Source organism: Schistocerca piceifrons, chromosome 6 (assembly GCF_021461385.2).
Source record: "Schistocerca piceifrons isolate TAMUIC-IGC-003096 chromosome 6, iqSchPice1.1, whole genome shotgun sequence".
NCBI lineage: Eukaryota > Metazoa > Arthropoda > Insecta > Orthoptera > Acrididae > Schistocerca > Schistocerca piceifrons.
This window is the reverse complement of record NC_060143.1, coordinates 120,217,162-120,233,793: the sequence shown is the minus strand read 5'-3', so window position 1 is coordinate 120,233,793 and position 16,632 is coordinate 120,217,162. Positions and strand designations below refer to the sequence as shown.

General features: G+C 45.1%; 1 protein-coding gene across 1 annotated transcript in view; it reads left to right on the top strand.

Annotated features, from left to right (window-relative positions):
- LOC124803176 overlaps positions 1 to 16,428 on the top strand; it is a 37,081-nt gene extending 20,653 nt beyond the window's left edge. The window contains exon 3 of the mRNA XM_047264360.1: positions 15,815 to 16,428. Coding sequence (XP_047120316.1) covers positions 15,815 to 16,428 — 614 coding nt within the window. The remainder of the gene's footprint in view (positions 1 to 15,814) is intronic.
- The last annotated feature ends 204 nt before the right edge of the window (positions 16,429 to 16,632 follow it).

Here is a 16,632-nt window from a genome sequence, read left to right as displayed (position 1 = left end):
TAAGGTGCCTCCGATAATCGTGAGTCCCACCGACTGTGAAGTACAGGCTGTTATAAGATTTCTTAGTGCTAAAGGCCTAAAAGCAGTCGATATTCATCGTGAGATCTGTGCAGTTTACAGAGAAAACATTATAAGTGGTGGAATGGTAAGAAAGTGGGTGAGAACATGTAAAGATGGCCGCACAAATGTGCGTGATGAACAACGGAGTGGGCGTCAGTCGGTCGTTAATGAAAGTCTAGTGCAGCAAGTGTACAATAAGGTGAGAGAAAATAGACGCTTTACGATTTCCTCCTTGCGGGATAACTTTCCTAGTGTTTCTCGTAGTGTTTTGTATGGCATTGTGACCGAGAACTTGAACTACCGAAAATTGTGCGTACGTTGGGTACCGAAAATGTTGACGGATGTGCACAAAACCAAACGTTTAGACAGTGCATTGACTTTCCTTGAGCGGTACCATAACGACGGTGATGATTTCTTGAGCCAAATTGTTACGGGCGATGAAATATGGGTGGCCTACGTCACACCAGAATCAAAGCAACAGTCCATGGAAGTTGAGCAAGGGCATCGTTTTTCTGCAAGACAATGCCGGTCCGCATATGGCGAATCAGACCAAAGATCTCATCACATCTTTTCGATGGGAAACACTAGATCATCCTCCGTACAGCCCCGATCTTGCGCCCACTGACTGCCATCTGTTCAGGCACTTGAAGAAACACCTGGTCGGTCATCGTCTTCAAGACGATGACGAAGTCAAAACAGTGGTGATGCAGTGGTTAACAAGTGAGGTGGCAGACTTCTATGTGGAGGGTATTCAAAAACTGGTACAACGTTATGACAAGTGCCTCAATTTTGACGGAAATTATGTAGAAAAGTAGATTAAGGTACAGGATTTCATGTAAAAATTAAATTATTGAGATAGCACGTCTGTTTTTAATTTAGAAACGGTACTTACTTAAAAAAACACGCCTCGTAATGTGTATTGTGGTTCTGTTTGACGGTCAACATGCTGATAAGGCGTGCGGCACACTGGACTGCGCGCGTTCAATGTGGACTAGACATCAGTGCACGTTGTTTACGAGTAGCGCACACATCGTATTTGATTTCAGAGGCTTAGTTCGACGTGCAATGAAAGACCTAACATAGTTCCAAAGAGGGCAGAGTATGGTGGCCATATTAGCTGGAGCATCAGTAACCAAGACAGCCAACTTATTGAATCCAGAATGAATTAAAGCTGTGATGACGGGTCGTGAGTCGTGCTTGGGTTGCTCAGTTGGTAGAGCACTTGCCCGCGAGAGGCAAAGGTCCCGTGTTCGAGTCTCGGTCAGGCACACAGTTTTAATCCGCCAGGAAATTTCAACTTATTGAATGTTTCAAGAGCAACTGTTTCGACACAGTCAAGACAGCTTACACAAAACATGGAAAGACATCATCATTTAAACGTAATAGCGGGCGCAAATCAAAACTATATGACAGAAATCGTCGTACGCTAACACGAATTACGTCAAAACAACACAAAACTACGGCTGCTAAAGTGACTGCAAAGGTCAATAGCTATCTTCGAGCACTCGTATGTATCGACACTGTCCCCCGAGAACTCCATAAGGCGAGTACTCTTGGACGAGCAGCTATACTGAAACCATTAGTGACAACAACCAACGCAAAGAAGGGTAAAACATGGTGTCAGGAGCACAAATCCTGGGCGGCTGGTCGGAACACGTCATATGCTCCGACGAGTCTTGTTATATCCAACATCGGGCCGGGTTTACGTCTGGAGAACGCAAGAAGACTGCTTTCTTCCAACGGTTAAGCATGGAAGTGGAAGTGTGATGTTGTGGGCAGCCATACCGTACTATTCTGCTGGTCCCATTATTACTCTCAAAGGCCGTGTTACAGCCAGCGATTATGTGAACATTTTAAGTTAACAGGTCATCCCATGATTCATGTTCTTCTCCAACAATTATGCCATATTTCAGGACGATAATGCACCCATTCGCTCAGTCAGAACCCTAAAATCGTGGTGTGAGGAGCATGCAACTGAACTGCAGCGTCTTCCCTGGCCAGGAAAATCCCAGGACTTGAACATCATCGAAACCTTGTGGGCGGTACTGGAGCGCAGATTCCTTAGCAGATTTCTGCCTCCCTTGTCAGCACAGGAGTTAGAAGAGGTTCTGATCGAAGAGTGGCTTAACATTCCACTGGCGACTATGCAATCCCTATATGCCGTTATTGCAAGAAGAATCGCTGCTGTATTACGGGCAAATGGGAGTCCAACCAATTATTAATAAACCTTTCCCAAGTAAGCACAGGTGTTCACATTATTTTGCCTATCCCCTGTACAGGTGATGCTCTGTAAGCCATCGCCTGCGTAGCAAATGGCGGAGGATACCTTTCCTATCCCACTCGAAAATGAATGATGATGGTATTTGGATTGTGGGGCGCTCAACTGCGTGGTTATAAGCGCCCATACAAATTCCCAGTCTTTTCACTGTCCACTCTCATGACTTTCCCGATGGATGACGAAATTATGAGAATACAAACATCCAGTCGTCGGGCAGAGATAATCCCCGTCCAGGTCGGGAATCGAACCCAAGATCCAACGCAAGCCACTAAACCACGAACTGCGGGCTCGAAAATGAAGCGACGTAAAACACTCCCTATATCTGTCTGCACTAGCCCTAGCCGGTATGTATCCGACAGCATGCGTACATAATACGTTCCAAAACGCCGTGCATTAAAGGACTTCTGGTGTTTATACCTCGGGTTCTATTGGTGGTTTAAAGGTAAGTTCGAGTGTTATGGATGTCCCTTGGGTTCGGGACCATTTTCATACAGGAGCATCGTCTTCGTATCACTATTCCACAGAACAGAGCTGAAGTATGAATATTACACACTTCCTCCAGCTTTGGCAAATGGAGCAAATCGCTTGACCCTTTCTACATTTGATGTGGTCTACTGTGGGCTTGGTAGGACTTACTGAGACACAATTATTTCACCGGCGGTTCCTCGAAAAACCACAAAAGAAGGATCTCTTAAGCATTTTCGCCGTCAACAGCTGACCAAAATCTAGCCGAGGATTCCAAGACGGCTAAGCACAGTAAATGGTTGACATTTTTATGATGCGTTCCTAAAATCCCGATCTTGAACGAAGTTGAAAAGTTTTCTTGATATCTGTCTCCGTTCCTAAGCTACAGTGGTTCAAACTTACCTACTTGTGCACGTAAAATACGCACATTAAACACGATGTGAGACGAAAACATAAAGTGACGTAGCACGGAGCAATATGCTGCAAAGTGTCACCCTCATCACCTGGGAAGCCCATGTTGTAGTAGTGAGGCACACGGAAAATTTTGTCGCACGTAAATCCGGTCTGAGGTGTAAATTAAATTTGCGTTATTTCAATTTCAAGTAATTAAATATCTAAAATTTACTGACAAGTATGAGCCGTGCTGTGGCTCGCGTTGGTGCTGTTTGTAGGCTTCTGTCCTCTGTTGGAGGCCAGACCGTATCGTTTAGTTGACATGGTTGTGGTTGTTTGTCTTCTCCTCGTGTTGACTGGCGCCACTCGGTTTCGGAAGCGTTGCCTGTTCGCTAGTGGCAGCAGCGGCGGTTATCCTGCAAGGCGCGATATTCTCAGCTCCCACAACAAACAAGCTGTTCATTATAACCGTAATTGACGAGCCTTTAGGGGTAATCCGGGAGATCAGGTGTATGTCCGTAATTTTCCCGGGAGGGAGGTGCGTGTTGGCAACCTTGGTCAGTTTACTCCCTTACGCCCAGTTAACCTTCTGCTTAAGGACAACCATACCGGTAAGCAATACCGGGTCCACCTCGATCAAATTAAGTTTGGTTAGCCTGATAGCTGGGTCTCCTAACAACCCCCCCCCCCCCCTCCCGGGTTTCTGCTTGAGAGGGGGACATACTGTCTGCAGGTTGGAGGTTTCTGTCCTCTGATTTGAGTCCGGACCGTGCCGTTTAGTTGACATGGTTGCGGTTGCTTGTCTTCTTCTCACGTTGACTGGCGCCACTTGGTTTCGAAAGGGTTGCCTGTCTGCTAGTGGCAGCAGAGGCGGTTATCGATATGTGGTAACTGTGGTCCTATCTTTGGGGCCACGCCGTGCTTCTCCCGGGTCGTGTCAGTGTGCAGTTCGGTTGGGGACTCAGGAGGAGCCAGGTCCGAGCAGTGCTAGAATACATCGTGACCACTGGCGGTGCGCATGGACTGCCGGATCGAAGGCCTGTGGTCACGAGGGTGCATGACCTCGTCGTAAACCGGATCCTCCAAGTTTTAAGATGAGTGCATTTGGATTCAAGTAGAGCAATATCCACCATTGTAAGATTTTGCGATTCTCCAGTGACTTGGGTTCGTGTTGCTGATCGTAGTGTAGCTGATGCGAAGAGCAGCGAGTGGAGTGCTTAGGGAAGGCGGATCTGATTAGCTTTCCGGGACTTCTAATTATTATTTATTGCGTTCAGTTTGTCACTAAAAAATGGCTCTGAGCACTTATCAGCTGACGTCATCAGTCCCCTAGAACTTAGAACTACTTAAACCTAACTAACACAAGGACATCATACACATCCATGCCCGAGGCAGGATTCGGTCGCGCGGTTCCAGACTGAAACGCCTAGAACCGCTCGGCCACCGCGGCCGGCTGCCGGTTCTGGCTTTGGCGTATTTTTACACTAATTTAAAGAGACAGGCAACTGATCACCAAACAGGTGAGACAAAATGATGGTAATCTTGGTAGCACAACCATTTAAACCTGCTGTAACGCCAAGAATGGTAGTTATACAAAAAATTTAAAAAACACACAGTAAAACAGCGAAGGTTAATTTAAAAACAAGCAAATCCCGGAATAGTGACCGCCTAGTGAAGAAACTATTGACAAAACTGATTCCGATGTGGAAAGTCTGTCGCTGGTAAACTCTGCACACGCTGTACGTCATATGGGTAGTGACAATTGTGATGCAGAATGGTCCACACGGTCGTATGGCTTGCCCTGTACTGGGACTGACACGGCCTGATTCAGGAACCAGGTTTTAAATTGTAAAACATTTCCAGGGGCAGATGTGGAATCTGACCACAATCTATTGGTTATGAACTGTAGATTAAAACAGAAGAAACTGCAAAAAGGTTGGAATTTGAGGATATGGGACCTGGATAAACTGAAAGAACCAGAGGTTGAAGAGAGTTTCAGGGAGAGCATTAGGGAACGATTGACAAGAATGGGGGAAAGAAATACAGTAGAAGAAGAATGGGTAGCTTTGAGAGATGAAATAATGAGGTAGCAGAGGATGAAGTAAGTAAAAAGACGAGGGCTAATAGAAATCCTTGGGTAACAGAAGAGATATTGAATGTAATTGATGAAAGGAGAAAGTATCAAAACGCAGTAAATGAAGCGGGCAAGAAGGACTACAAACGTCTCAAAAATGAGATCGTCAGGAAGTGCAAAATTGCTAAGCAGGGATGGCTAGGGGGAAAATGTATGAATGTAGAGGCGCATATCACTGGGGGTAAGGTACATACTGCCTACAGGAAAATTAAAGAGACCTTTGGAGAAAAGAGAACCACCTGCATGAATATCAAGAGCTCAGATGGAAACTCAATTCTAAGCAAAGAAGGAAAAGCAGAAAGGTGGAAGGAGTATATAGAGAGTCTATACAAGGGAAATATTCTTGAGAGCGATATTATAGAAATGGAAGAGAATGTAAATGAATATGAAATAGGAGATATGATACCGCGTGAAGAGTTTGACAGAGCACTGAAAGACCTAAGTCGAAACAAGACCCCGGGAGTAGACAACATTCCAGTAGAACTACTGACAACCTTGGGAGAGCCAGGCCTAACAAAACTCTACCATCTGGTGAGCTAGATGTATAAGACAGGCGAAATACCCTCAGACTTCAAGAAGAGTATAATAATTCCAATCCCAAAGAGAACAGGTGTTGACAGATGTGACAATTACGCCTGCAATATACTGACACGAATTCTTTACAGACGAATGGAAAAACTGGTAGAAACTGACCTTGGGGAAGATCAGTTCGGATTCCGTAGAAATGTTGGAACACGTGAGGCAATACTGACCCTACGACTTATCTTAGAAAACAGATTAAGGAAGGGCAAAGCTACGTTTCTCGTATTTGTAGACTTAGAGAAAGCTTTTGACAATGTTGACTGGAATACTCTCTTTCAAATTCTGAAGGTAGCAGGGGCAAAATACAGGGAGTGAAAGGCTGTTTACAATTTGTACAGAAACCAGATGGCAGTTATAAGAGTCGATGGACATGAAAGGGAAGCATTGGTTGGGAAGGGAGTGCGACAGGGTTGTAGCCTATTCCCAATGTTATTCAATCTGTATATTGAGCAAGCAGTAAAGGAAACAAAGGAAAACTTCGGAGTAGGTATTAAAAACCATGGAGAAGAAATAAAAACTTTGAGGTTCGCCGATGACATTGTAATTCTGTCAGAGACAGCAAAGGACCTGGATGAGCAGCTGAACGGAATGGGCAGTGTCTTGAAAGGAGGATATATGATGAACATCAATAAGAGGAAAACGAGGATAATGGACTGCAGTAGAATTAAATTGGGTGATGATGCGGGAATTAGATTAGGAAGTGAGACACGTAAAGTAGTGAAGGAGTTTTGCTATTTGGGGAGCCAAATAGCTGATGATGGTCGAAGTAGAGAGGATATAAATTGTAGACTGGCAATGGCAAGGAAAGCGTTTCCGAAGAAGAGAAATTTGTTAACATCAAGTATAGATTTAAGTGTCAGGAAGTCGTTTCTGAAAATAAATGTATGGAGTGTAGCCATGTATGGAAGTGAAACGTGGACGATAAACAGTTTAGACAAGAAGAGAACAGAAGCTTTGGAAATGTGGTGCTACAGCAGAATGCTGAAGGTCAGATTGGTGGATTACATAACTAATGAGGAGGTATTGAATAGAATAGGAGAGAAGAGAAGTTTGTGACACAACTTGACTAGAAGAAGGGATCGGTTGGTAGGGCATATTCTGAGGCATGAAGGGATCACCAATTTAGTATTGGAGGGCAGCCTGGAGGGTAAAAATCGTAGAGGGAGACCAAGAGACGTATACGCTAAACAGATTCAGAAGGATGTAGGTTGCAGTAAGTACTGGGAGATGAAGAAGCTTGCACAGGATAGAGTAGCATGGAGAGCTGCATCAAACCGGTGTCTGGACTGTAGACAACATCAACAACATCATCATGCACTGGAATCAGTAACACCAGCTGTGTATACATCAATTTAAATTACATTCATGTCACTTTTAGTTTGGGAGCTACAACCCCTCAAAGTTTCAGTGTCGGATACCACACACGCTGCGCATAACGCAATGCGCCTTCTAAATGTGGTGCGGCCGAGATATAACGTCGCCGGTTTTACGGTGCGAGACTCTTCCTCGATGCGCTGTTAGACTGCCGACTGTCGCCGCACGTGGCCATATACCCGACAGTTCGAGCCACACAAATAAACGGGGCTCAATATACCACAGTTACTGACATCGGATGAAGATGGCATTCACGAACAACGAGTTCGTTGACATGTTGCTGATGCTCGGCGAGTGCCAACACGATGCTACTGAAGCAGCCATGGCGCACGCCGTGAGATATCCTAGGCGAAGAGCTCCAGCAGCCATTACGTTCTCACATGCCGAACTAACACTTCGGGAAACAGGCAGCTTGGTAATGCCCTGCAGGAACAGACGACGAACTGCAAGAAGTGAGGAGTCGGAGGTGTTTGTTTTAGCTGCAGCACACCACGATCCTCATGTCAGCTTACGAGCCGTTGCTGCAATCGCTGGTGTCAGCGTCACATCTGTGTGGTGTATTGTGCACGGCCACAGTTTTCACGCGTACCGCCTGTCACTGACCCAGGAGCTGCATGGGAACGATTTTCGTGCGAGAGTTACATTCTGCGAATGGGCCATGCGTAATTTCACACTGGAGTCTTTACGAGGTGTAATGTTCTCTGATGAGACCACGTTCACAAATTATGGTGCAGTGAATCGCCATAATGTGCACTATTGGGCCGCAGACAATCCTCGGTGGGTACGACCTGTCGACCGTCAACGTAGGTGGTCTATTAATGTATGGTGTGGAAACCTTGGGGATGAAGGCATCGGTCCACACTACCACACTACTTCCCAGGTACACTGACAGGTGAGTTTTATCGCTTGTTCCTAGTCGACAGTTTGGGTGGTTTCCTTGAACGTGTGTGTCTGCACACGAGAGTCCATACGTGGATGCAGCACGATGGTCAACCAGCCCATTCGGCGAGTGCTGTTGTGGAAGAACTAACCAACAGGTTTGGAGGAAGGTGGTTGGGGCGGCATGGCCTCATTCATGGCCGGCAAGGTTGCCCGATTTAACACCATTAGATTTCTTTTTGTGGGGATATCTAAAGGATCGTGTTTATGTCACTCAGCCCACATCGCCCGATGATCTAAGACGGCGTAGCGTAGACGATGTTGCTCCGTGACACCGGCGATGTTACATCTCGTCCGCAGAGCATTTAGAAGGCGCATTGCATTGTGGATTCAGGAACATGGACACACATTTGAACATCTCATTTATGTCAACTTCCCACCGCCAGAACATCCGTCACCCATCACACAGCCATGTATTATGTACAGCGTGTGGTATCTTCCCTTGAACCGTTGAAGGGTTGTAGCTCCCAAACTAAAAGTGGTAGAAATGTAATTTAAATGGGTGTACAAACTGCTGGTGTTACTGTTCCAGTGGATTATAGAAACAACTATCGTTCCATTTAAAAAGTTGTCTCTTTTTGCTGTAACTCTTTGGATAATAAAACAATAAACTATGTTCATAGCTCCGCAGGCAGTGTAATGTATCTTATGGTGACCTACCACAGTAAATATTTCCGTCGCCTATTACTTCGTAACTTACAGAGGCAAACACATTTACCGAAACACTCTCTCTCTCTCTCTATCTCTCTCTCTCTCTCTCTCTCTCTCTCTCTCTCTATATATATATATATATATATATATATATATATATATATATATATATATATATATATATATATAAGCACTAATACAATGGTGTAATACTAATAAGAAAAGTTTAGAAGACCCTTGAACTATTATGACGAGTACTTGGTTTTTCAGCCACTGACCTGTAATGCCACTTTTAATAAGGATGGAAATCAGGTACTGTAATTAGATCTCCTTGAAACACTAATTCTTTCGAAGAACTTTTAACTATTCACTTTGCTGACCATTAGGAATATTTCATACAAAGGGCTAACTAAACACTTAAGAAAATTATCACTCCACGAAAGTTAATAATTATTTTCTACAATAATGATCCTGCAGTTCATTATAATTGCACTTCCGCAGCTCGTGGTCTAGTGAGTAGCGTTGCTGCCTCTGGGTCACGGGGTCCTGTGTTCGATTACCAGCCGGAGACTGAGTGTTTGTGTTGTCCTCATTATTTCATCATCATCACCATCATCATTCGGGACAGTGGCTCAAGCTCCACTGGTGGTGTAAAGAATTAAATTGTATAAAAAAATTGTGACTTTGTATGGGCGCTGATGACCGCGCAGTTGAGCGACTCACAAACCAAACGTCATCATCATCATTTTGACTCCACACGCTATTTCAGCACTATTGAGGTAAAAGACTTCTGGTAAATCAGTGTTCTCTACACGAAGTAAAGTATGGAGCAGTTATTATTTAAATGTTTAGCAATGTACTGGTCCGTGCGATTAAATACACTAATCTTTAGTTGTTGAGAAGTTGGCAGCCGCTGTGATCTTCTGTCAAAAGTAGAAAGTCGTTAGTCGTCATAACGGCTCTTGGCCTAAAATGGTCTGTAAAATAATTTCTTGGCGTCGGACTTTAAGGATTCAGAGCGAACCAGTAAATGGAGTGGTTTAATAGCTAACATAGACACAACCGAGGCACAATTAATGCAATCTTGGTACAATTCTCGCCTCATAAGCACTCAGGATGTTAGCTGGCTGGATGGTGGCTTCCGTACATCCCTGACAGAATGACCTCTTGTGCTGCTTCGCAGCCGGCCGGGGTGGCCTAGCGGTTATAGGAACTTCGGTCTGGAACCGCGCGACCGTTACCGTCGCAGAATCGAATCCCGTCTCGGGCATGGATGTGTGTCATGTCCTTAGGTTAGTTAGGTTTAAGTAGGTCTAAGTTCTAGCGGACTGATGACTTCAGAAGTTAAGTCCAAGAGTGTTCAGAGCCATTTGAACCATTGTTTTTTTTTTTTTTTTTTTTTTTTTTTTTGCTGTTTCGCCCCACCACTTTTTGTATTCCATTTACAGCTTTTCGTTGCGAAGGGACTTCCTTCCAGTTTTTACGTTCATATTCCATGCGCATGAACCAGTTTTACGTACAACGCTTCGATATATTTCCATCAGAAAAGAACACGGTTCTTTCAAAAACACATTCACAAATTAATTCTGTTAACATAAGCTAGTTTAAGGAAATGCAAACCTACGTTCCTAGCATTTGTAGACTTAGAGAAAGCTTTTGACAATGTTGACTGGAATACTCTCTTTCAAATCCTGAAGGTGGCAGGGGTAAAATACAGGGAGCGAGAAGCTATTAACAATTTGTACAGAAACCAGATGGCAGTCATAAGAGTCAATGATGATGATAATGAGTCCCATACTTCCTTACAGAGCGTAGGGGAGCGACGCGGGAGACCCGAGCCGGCTTACTAGTCAAGGCCCTAGTGGAGGTGGTTTGCCATCGCCTTCCTCCGACCGTAATGGGGATGAATGATGATGATGAAGACGACACAACAACACCCAGTCATCTCGAGGCAGGAAAAATCCCTGACCCCACCGGGAATCGAACCCGGGGCCCCGTGCTCGGGAAGCGAGAACGCTACCGCGAAACCACGAGCTGTGGACAAATTTTTCACTCGAGGAAAGACTTGAACCAAGGACCTCTCGCTCCGTAGCTGCTCACGCTAACCACGGGACCACGGCAACACTAAGAGTCGAGGGACATGAAAGGGAAGCAGTGGTTGGGGAGGGAGTGGGACAGGGTTGTAGCCTCTCCCCGAAGTTATTCTATCTCTATATTGAACAAGCAGTGAAGGAAACAAAAGAAAAATTAGGAGTAGGCATTAAAATCCATGGAGAAGAAATAAAAACTTTGAGGTTCCCCGATGACATTGTAATTCTGTCAGAGACAGCAAAGGACTTGGAAGAGCAGTTGAACGGAATGGATAGTGTCTTAAAAGGAGGATATAAGATGAACATCAACAAAAGCAAAACAAGGATAATGGAATGTAGTCTAATTAAATCGGGTGATGCTGAGGGAATCAGATTAGGAAATGAGACACTTAAAGTAGTAAAGGAGTTTTGCTACTTGGGGAGCAAAATAACTGATGATAGTCGAAGTAGAGAGGACATAAAATGTAGACTGGCAATGGCAAGGAAAGCATTTCTGAAGAAGAGAAATTTGTTAACATCGAGTATAGGTTTAAGTGTCAGGAAGTCGTTTCTGAAAGTATTTGTAAGGAGTGTAGCCATGTATGGATGTGAAACATGGACGATAAATAGTTTGGACAAGAAGAGAATAGAAGCTTTCTAAATGTGGTGCCACAGAAGAATGCTGAAGATTAGATGGTTAGATCACATAACTAATGAGGAAGTATTGAATAGGATTGGGGAGAAGAGAAGTTTGTGGCACAACTTAACTAGAAGAAGGGATCGGTTGGTAGGACATGTTCCGAGGCATCAAGGGATCACCAGTTTAGTATTGGAGGGCAGCGTGGAGGGTAAAAATTGTAGAGGGACGTCCTTCCAGTTTTTACGTTCATATTCCATGCGCATGAACCAGTTTTACGTATAATGCTTCGATATATTTCCATTAGAAAAGAACACGGTTCTTTCACAAACAAATTCACAAATTAATTCGGTTAACATAAGCTAGATTAAGGAAAGGCAAACCTACGTTCCTATCAATTGTAGGCTTAGAGAAAGCTTTTGACAATGTTGACTGGAACACACTCTTTCAAAGTTTGTTGCACAACTTGACTAGAAGAAGGGATGGGTTGGTAGGACATGTTCTGAGGCATCAAGGGATCACCAGTTTAATATTGTAGGGCAGCGTGGAGGGTAAAAATCGCAGAGGGAGACCAAGAGATGAATACACTAAGCAGATTCAGAAGGGTGTAGGTCGCAGTATGTACTGGGAGATGAAGAAGCTTGCACAGGATAGAGTAGCATGGAGACCTGCATCAAACCAGTCTCAGGACTGAAGTCCACAACAACAACATAATCATACAGATTCACGAACAATAATTCGTGTCCTATGTGATGAGTCAAAGAACACTATAACATACGTATTATACTATTCGTTGGAAACATCATATTATGAAAAAAGTTGTATTATCGATATTTTACATAAGCGATAGAGTCCAATGCATTTTTCGGAGCCATAATCCCATTTTCAAAGTGATCCATGTGCTACAAACTGTATTATGCAGTGAGCCATAAATATTTTATCTTATTTGAAATTTTGAAATGTAAATAAAAATGTGAAAGTTTTCACCAATGCTTAAAATAAGGAATGGTGGTCAAATGAAGGTTATAAGTACAGTAGATGTAACCACAGAAAAAAACCAAAGCAGTGTATGAGACTGAAGCTCGTAAACGGATTGTACAAAAGCAACAAAATAATACACATTACCTTACGAAAATGTGAATAACCTAGAAGACATGGGCGGATGCCATTGTAACTTCATAGATGTGCACACCATCGCCGGGTAAGTAGATTATTGGAATTTTCTGTGGCAGATAGGACCGCCACCGGACTGTATTAGTTCTTTTGTGTTTAGTGTCGTTACCAGGCCTGGTTGGATATATAAGGGGCGTCAATAGAGTCTATTGTTTAGTAATCACTATCACTTCACTTTTTATTTGTAATTTCACCATTACATGTTTTGACAATAGAAAATAGTTCGTACATTGCGCTACATTTACCGTTGTTTCTCCTAAATGTCTCCAGGTAATCCTTTCAACACATATATGTTCTTGAATAGAAAGGTTTAAAATTAATTTTTATTATCAGACCGTTTCATTTAGGTGTTTGGTTAAAAATTTACTCGGTTAACAAAATGTACGCGCTATTTGAGTAAACTGGAACCCCTTCTATTCACAAAACCGGATCCCTTACTTTTTCGTATTTGAAGCCTGCCTGTATTATAATAAACATTTTCTTTCTTGGAATTCAGTTGTCGATTCGAAGACGATAATGGGGAAGGTTGAGTAGTTGCTAGTATCAAGGCTCACAAGGACCAGTTGCAACAATTGCGGGCAAATTTTACCTCTGAAGACGATGCAGAGGCTTTAACGCGCCATTCCTGTCTTAATCAGTGCTTACGTCTAAGCAAAAGGGGTTCAACGTCATACTGATCCGTGGGCCTCTACTGCCAAGTTCTTTGAAAGTGTGTCTCGATTTTATAATTACTGAAACAACAGCACCCACCCTCTCAACCTGTTTTTCCCTTACTCCATTTCTGGTTGCTTCACTTTTGTTGCTTGATTGAAAATGGCCTATTAATAGCAAAGCCAGTCCGAACATTCCATATCCAGTGCCTTCCCATGAGTTTGGACCGCTCGTCGAATATGTCATCCGATATCAGCTGACCATATACGTTTGTTACTTATCCTATCAAGAAATCGCGGTTCAAAAGAGAACGCACAAATAACGACAAGCAAAGGTTAGCAGAGCTTCGAGCGTCTGTGAAAAGATCTATGCACGAAGCATACAACAGCTTCCTCCGTCATACCTCGGCCAAAGATCAGGCACAGAAGCCGAGAAAATTCTCTTCTTATATAAAATCGCTAAGCCGATCCAAGACTCACATTCAGTCCCTTATTGACCAGGCTGGTGTGATCGCTGAAGATAGCAAAATGAAAGCTGACGTTTTAAATTTCACGTTCGAGAAATTGCTCCATTCCCAAGCAGCAGAACGTTTCGCCTTTCCGAATCAGACGCACAGTTCACTATCAAGAGCACGTTTATTCATAAAAATGGAAGAAAACTGTCCTAAGAGCCACTTATTGGCTCTCAGTGAAAAGGAAGTGTCGGAATGGCAATACCAGTTGCAGCAGGCGACAACAGAGCTCCAGTCAACAGAAACGATTTAACAATGACAAAACGATCAAACGTTTCCGCTCACAACTGAATACTCCGGACTGCATCGGTTGTTTTCATTCGGTTGCTCCCACTGATTTGTTTCACTCAAAAGAATGAATAGATAGTCAAGACCACACGCAATACTACATGCGACTGAACCGATTGTTTTCATTAGGTTGTTGTCCGCCCCGGTAGCTAAGTGGTCAGCGTGACAGACTGTCACTCCTAAGGGCCCGGGTTCGATTCCCGGCTGGGTCGGAAATTTTCTCCGCTTAGGGACTGGGTGTTGTGTTGTCCTAATCATCATCATTTCATCACCATCAACATGCAGGTCGCCGAAGTGGCGTCAAATCGAAAGACCTGCACCAGGCGAACGGTCTACCCGACGGGAGGCCCTAGCCACACGACATTTCCATTTTTTTATTAGGTTGTTCCCGCCACTACACAGGTCACTCTGCGGACGCATCACGTGTTCTCCCCATGGGAGCCAAATGCATGAAAAAGAAACACGACACAATACTTTTCTTGTAGTCACAGAAAAAGTGTACTCCTACTTTAAATCCTAATAAATAGCACGTTGCACATACACAAGGTCGGCTGTTGCAGATACGATCGCACAAACGATTTTATTACACTACAGTAGAACACGAAATTCGCGGTAGACAGCAATGTGCATACAATTTCGCGAAAGCTCTCTACAAGGAACAAAAAGACACTGTCTCACTGAACATTACATGCAATGAAGAATGGATAAATCACTAAGCAGACTTGTGTTGCACACAGAATGCCGAAGCTGATAGTGGAGAAAGTATGTGGAATGAAACAGTAGATCCAATTACTGTGGAAGAATTGCAAGAGGCTTTGAGAGGCAGTCTGCCGCCGGCAGTGCTGCGAGGCGGTCACGCGCCAGAGCGCTGCGGGCGAGGCGCGCACGGTGTGTTTGTGTTTACTTCGGCCGCTGTAAGTGCCGTTTTCCTTCTAGACCACCATGGCGCACAACTATCGGAAGAAGACATTACGTTTCAACTTTTGTTCCGACTTCGCCCGACCCAAGGCCCTGGAGGTAGAACGGTTTATACGCGATGAAGTTAAAATACCACCAACGGATCTAATTGGTATCCACTTATCCATAGTTAGCAGTACCGTCTACGTCAAAATGATCAACGATGCGGCGTGCGACAAGGTGCTTCAAGAGGCAAAACGTGGACTGCGCTTCTGTCATTCCGACGGCAACGTCGGACCCGTTACCGTCGATCACGCAGGTCTCGGCACACGGACGATAAGGATCTTCGAACTGCCGTTCGAACTACCTGCAGACGTCGTCATCGAGGCGCTCCGTCCCTATGGCAACGTTCTGGAACATGTTGCCGAACGATGGGTCCAATTTCAGACCTATCCAGTTTTAAACGGTGTTAGACAGGTCCGCATCGAGTTGCAGAAACACGTGCCTTCCTATCTACGTATCGGAGGCTGCCGTGCCATTATAATGTACGACGGCCAACCTCGGACCTGTTCCGGTTGCGGGAAAGAAGGTCACCTACGGTCTGAATGCATTCAACGACGTGTCGCGCAGCTCCCGTTGTCGGAAGCGTCCGTCACACCCACGATGACCGCCCTACCGGTCACTTACGCAGCGGCTCTTGCCACGTCTACAGTTTCGTCCAGTCCGTCGCCCGGTCCTTCCGATCGGCACGTCCCACCGTCCCAGTCACCAACGGACGGTACAGACGTCCCACCTGACAACCTTGCCGCCGAACAGGCTCCCGCACCGGATGCTGAGGAGACCAGTACATCTTCACAACACCTGTTTGACAATTTCATTGTACCCACCGACGCCTTCGAACCAGGTCGACGCTCCTCCTTGCCGTCGTCCGACACTGAGGAACACGTGCGCAAACAACGCTCGCCACGTAGGCGCAAACGCCGTCGCCGTTCACCCACGGGCTCTCAGAGCGTTGCCACCCGCGACGACGAAGACGACACCCAAGCAGCCGACATTTCCACGCAGAGGTCGGCGGACAACTTTCACGATGAACAAGACGTTTCGCAGGACGGGACCACTATGGAGGTCGCCACGCACAATGTAACAATCGGTGCGCCGGTTGAGACGCCTGTCTCCCCGCCGACAACTCCAGATCTCTCTCACCACGACGCAATTCCCATGGACATTGGACAGACCCACGGCACAGGAGCATGGGCCGACGACATTGAGGAAGGTACGCCCCCTCCTCCGGATGAGTTACCTCCGCCGGACGAGACTACCTGTTAACATCAAAAGCGAGGCATTGCAGCTGATGGGACGGGACTTCCTGTCGGTGCCCTCCTCTTACTTCCCTTGGTGATGGTAGATGCGCGTCCACCACCACTGAAACAAACATACCGGTTTGCCACATTGAACATCAACATGATCGGCACTGCACCCAAGCTGCAACTCCTATGTGACATGCTTCGGGCCTCTGACGTCGACGTCGCC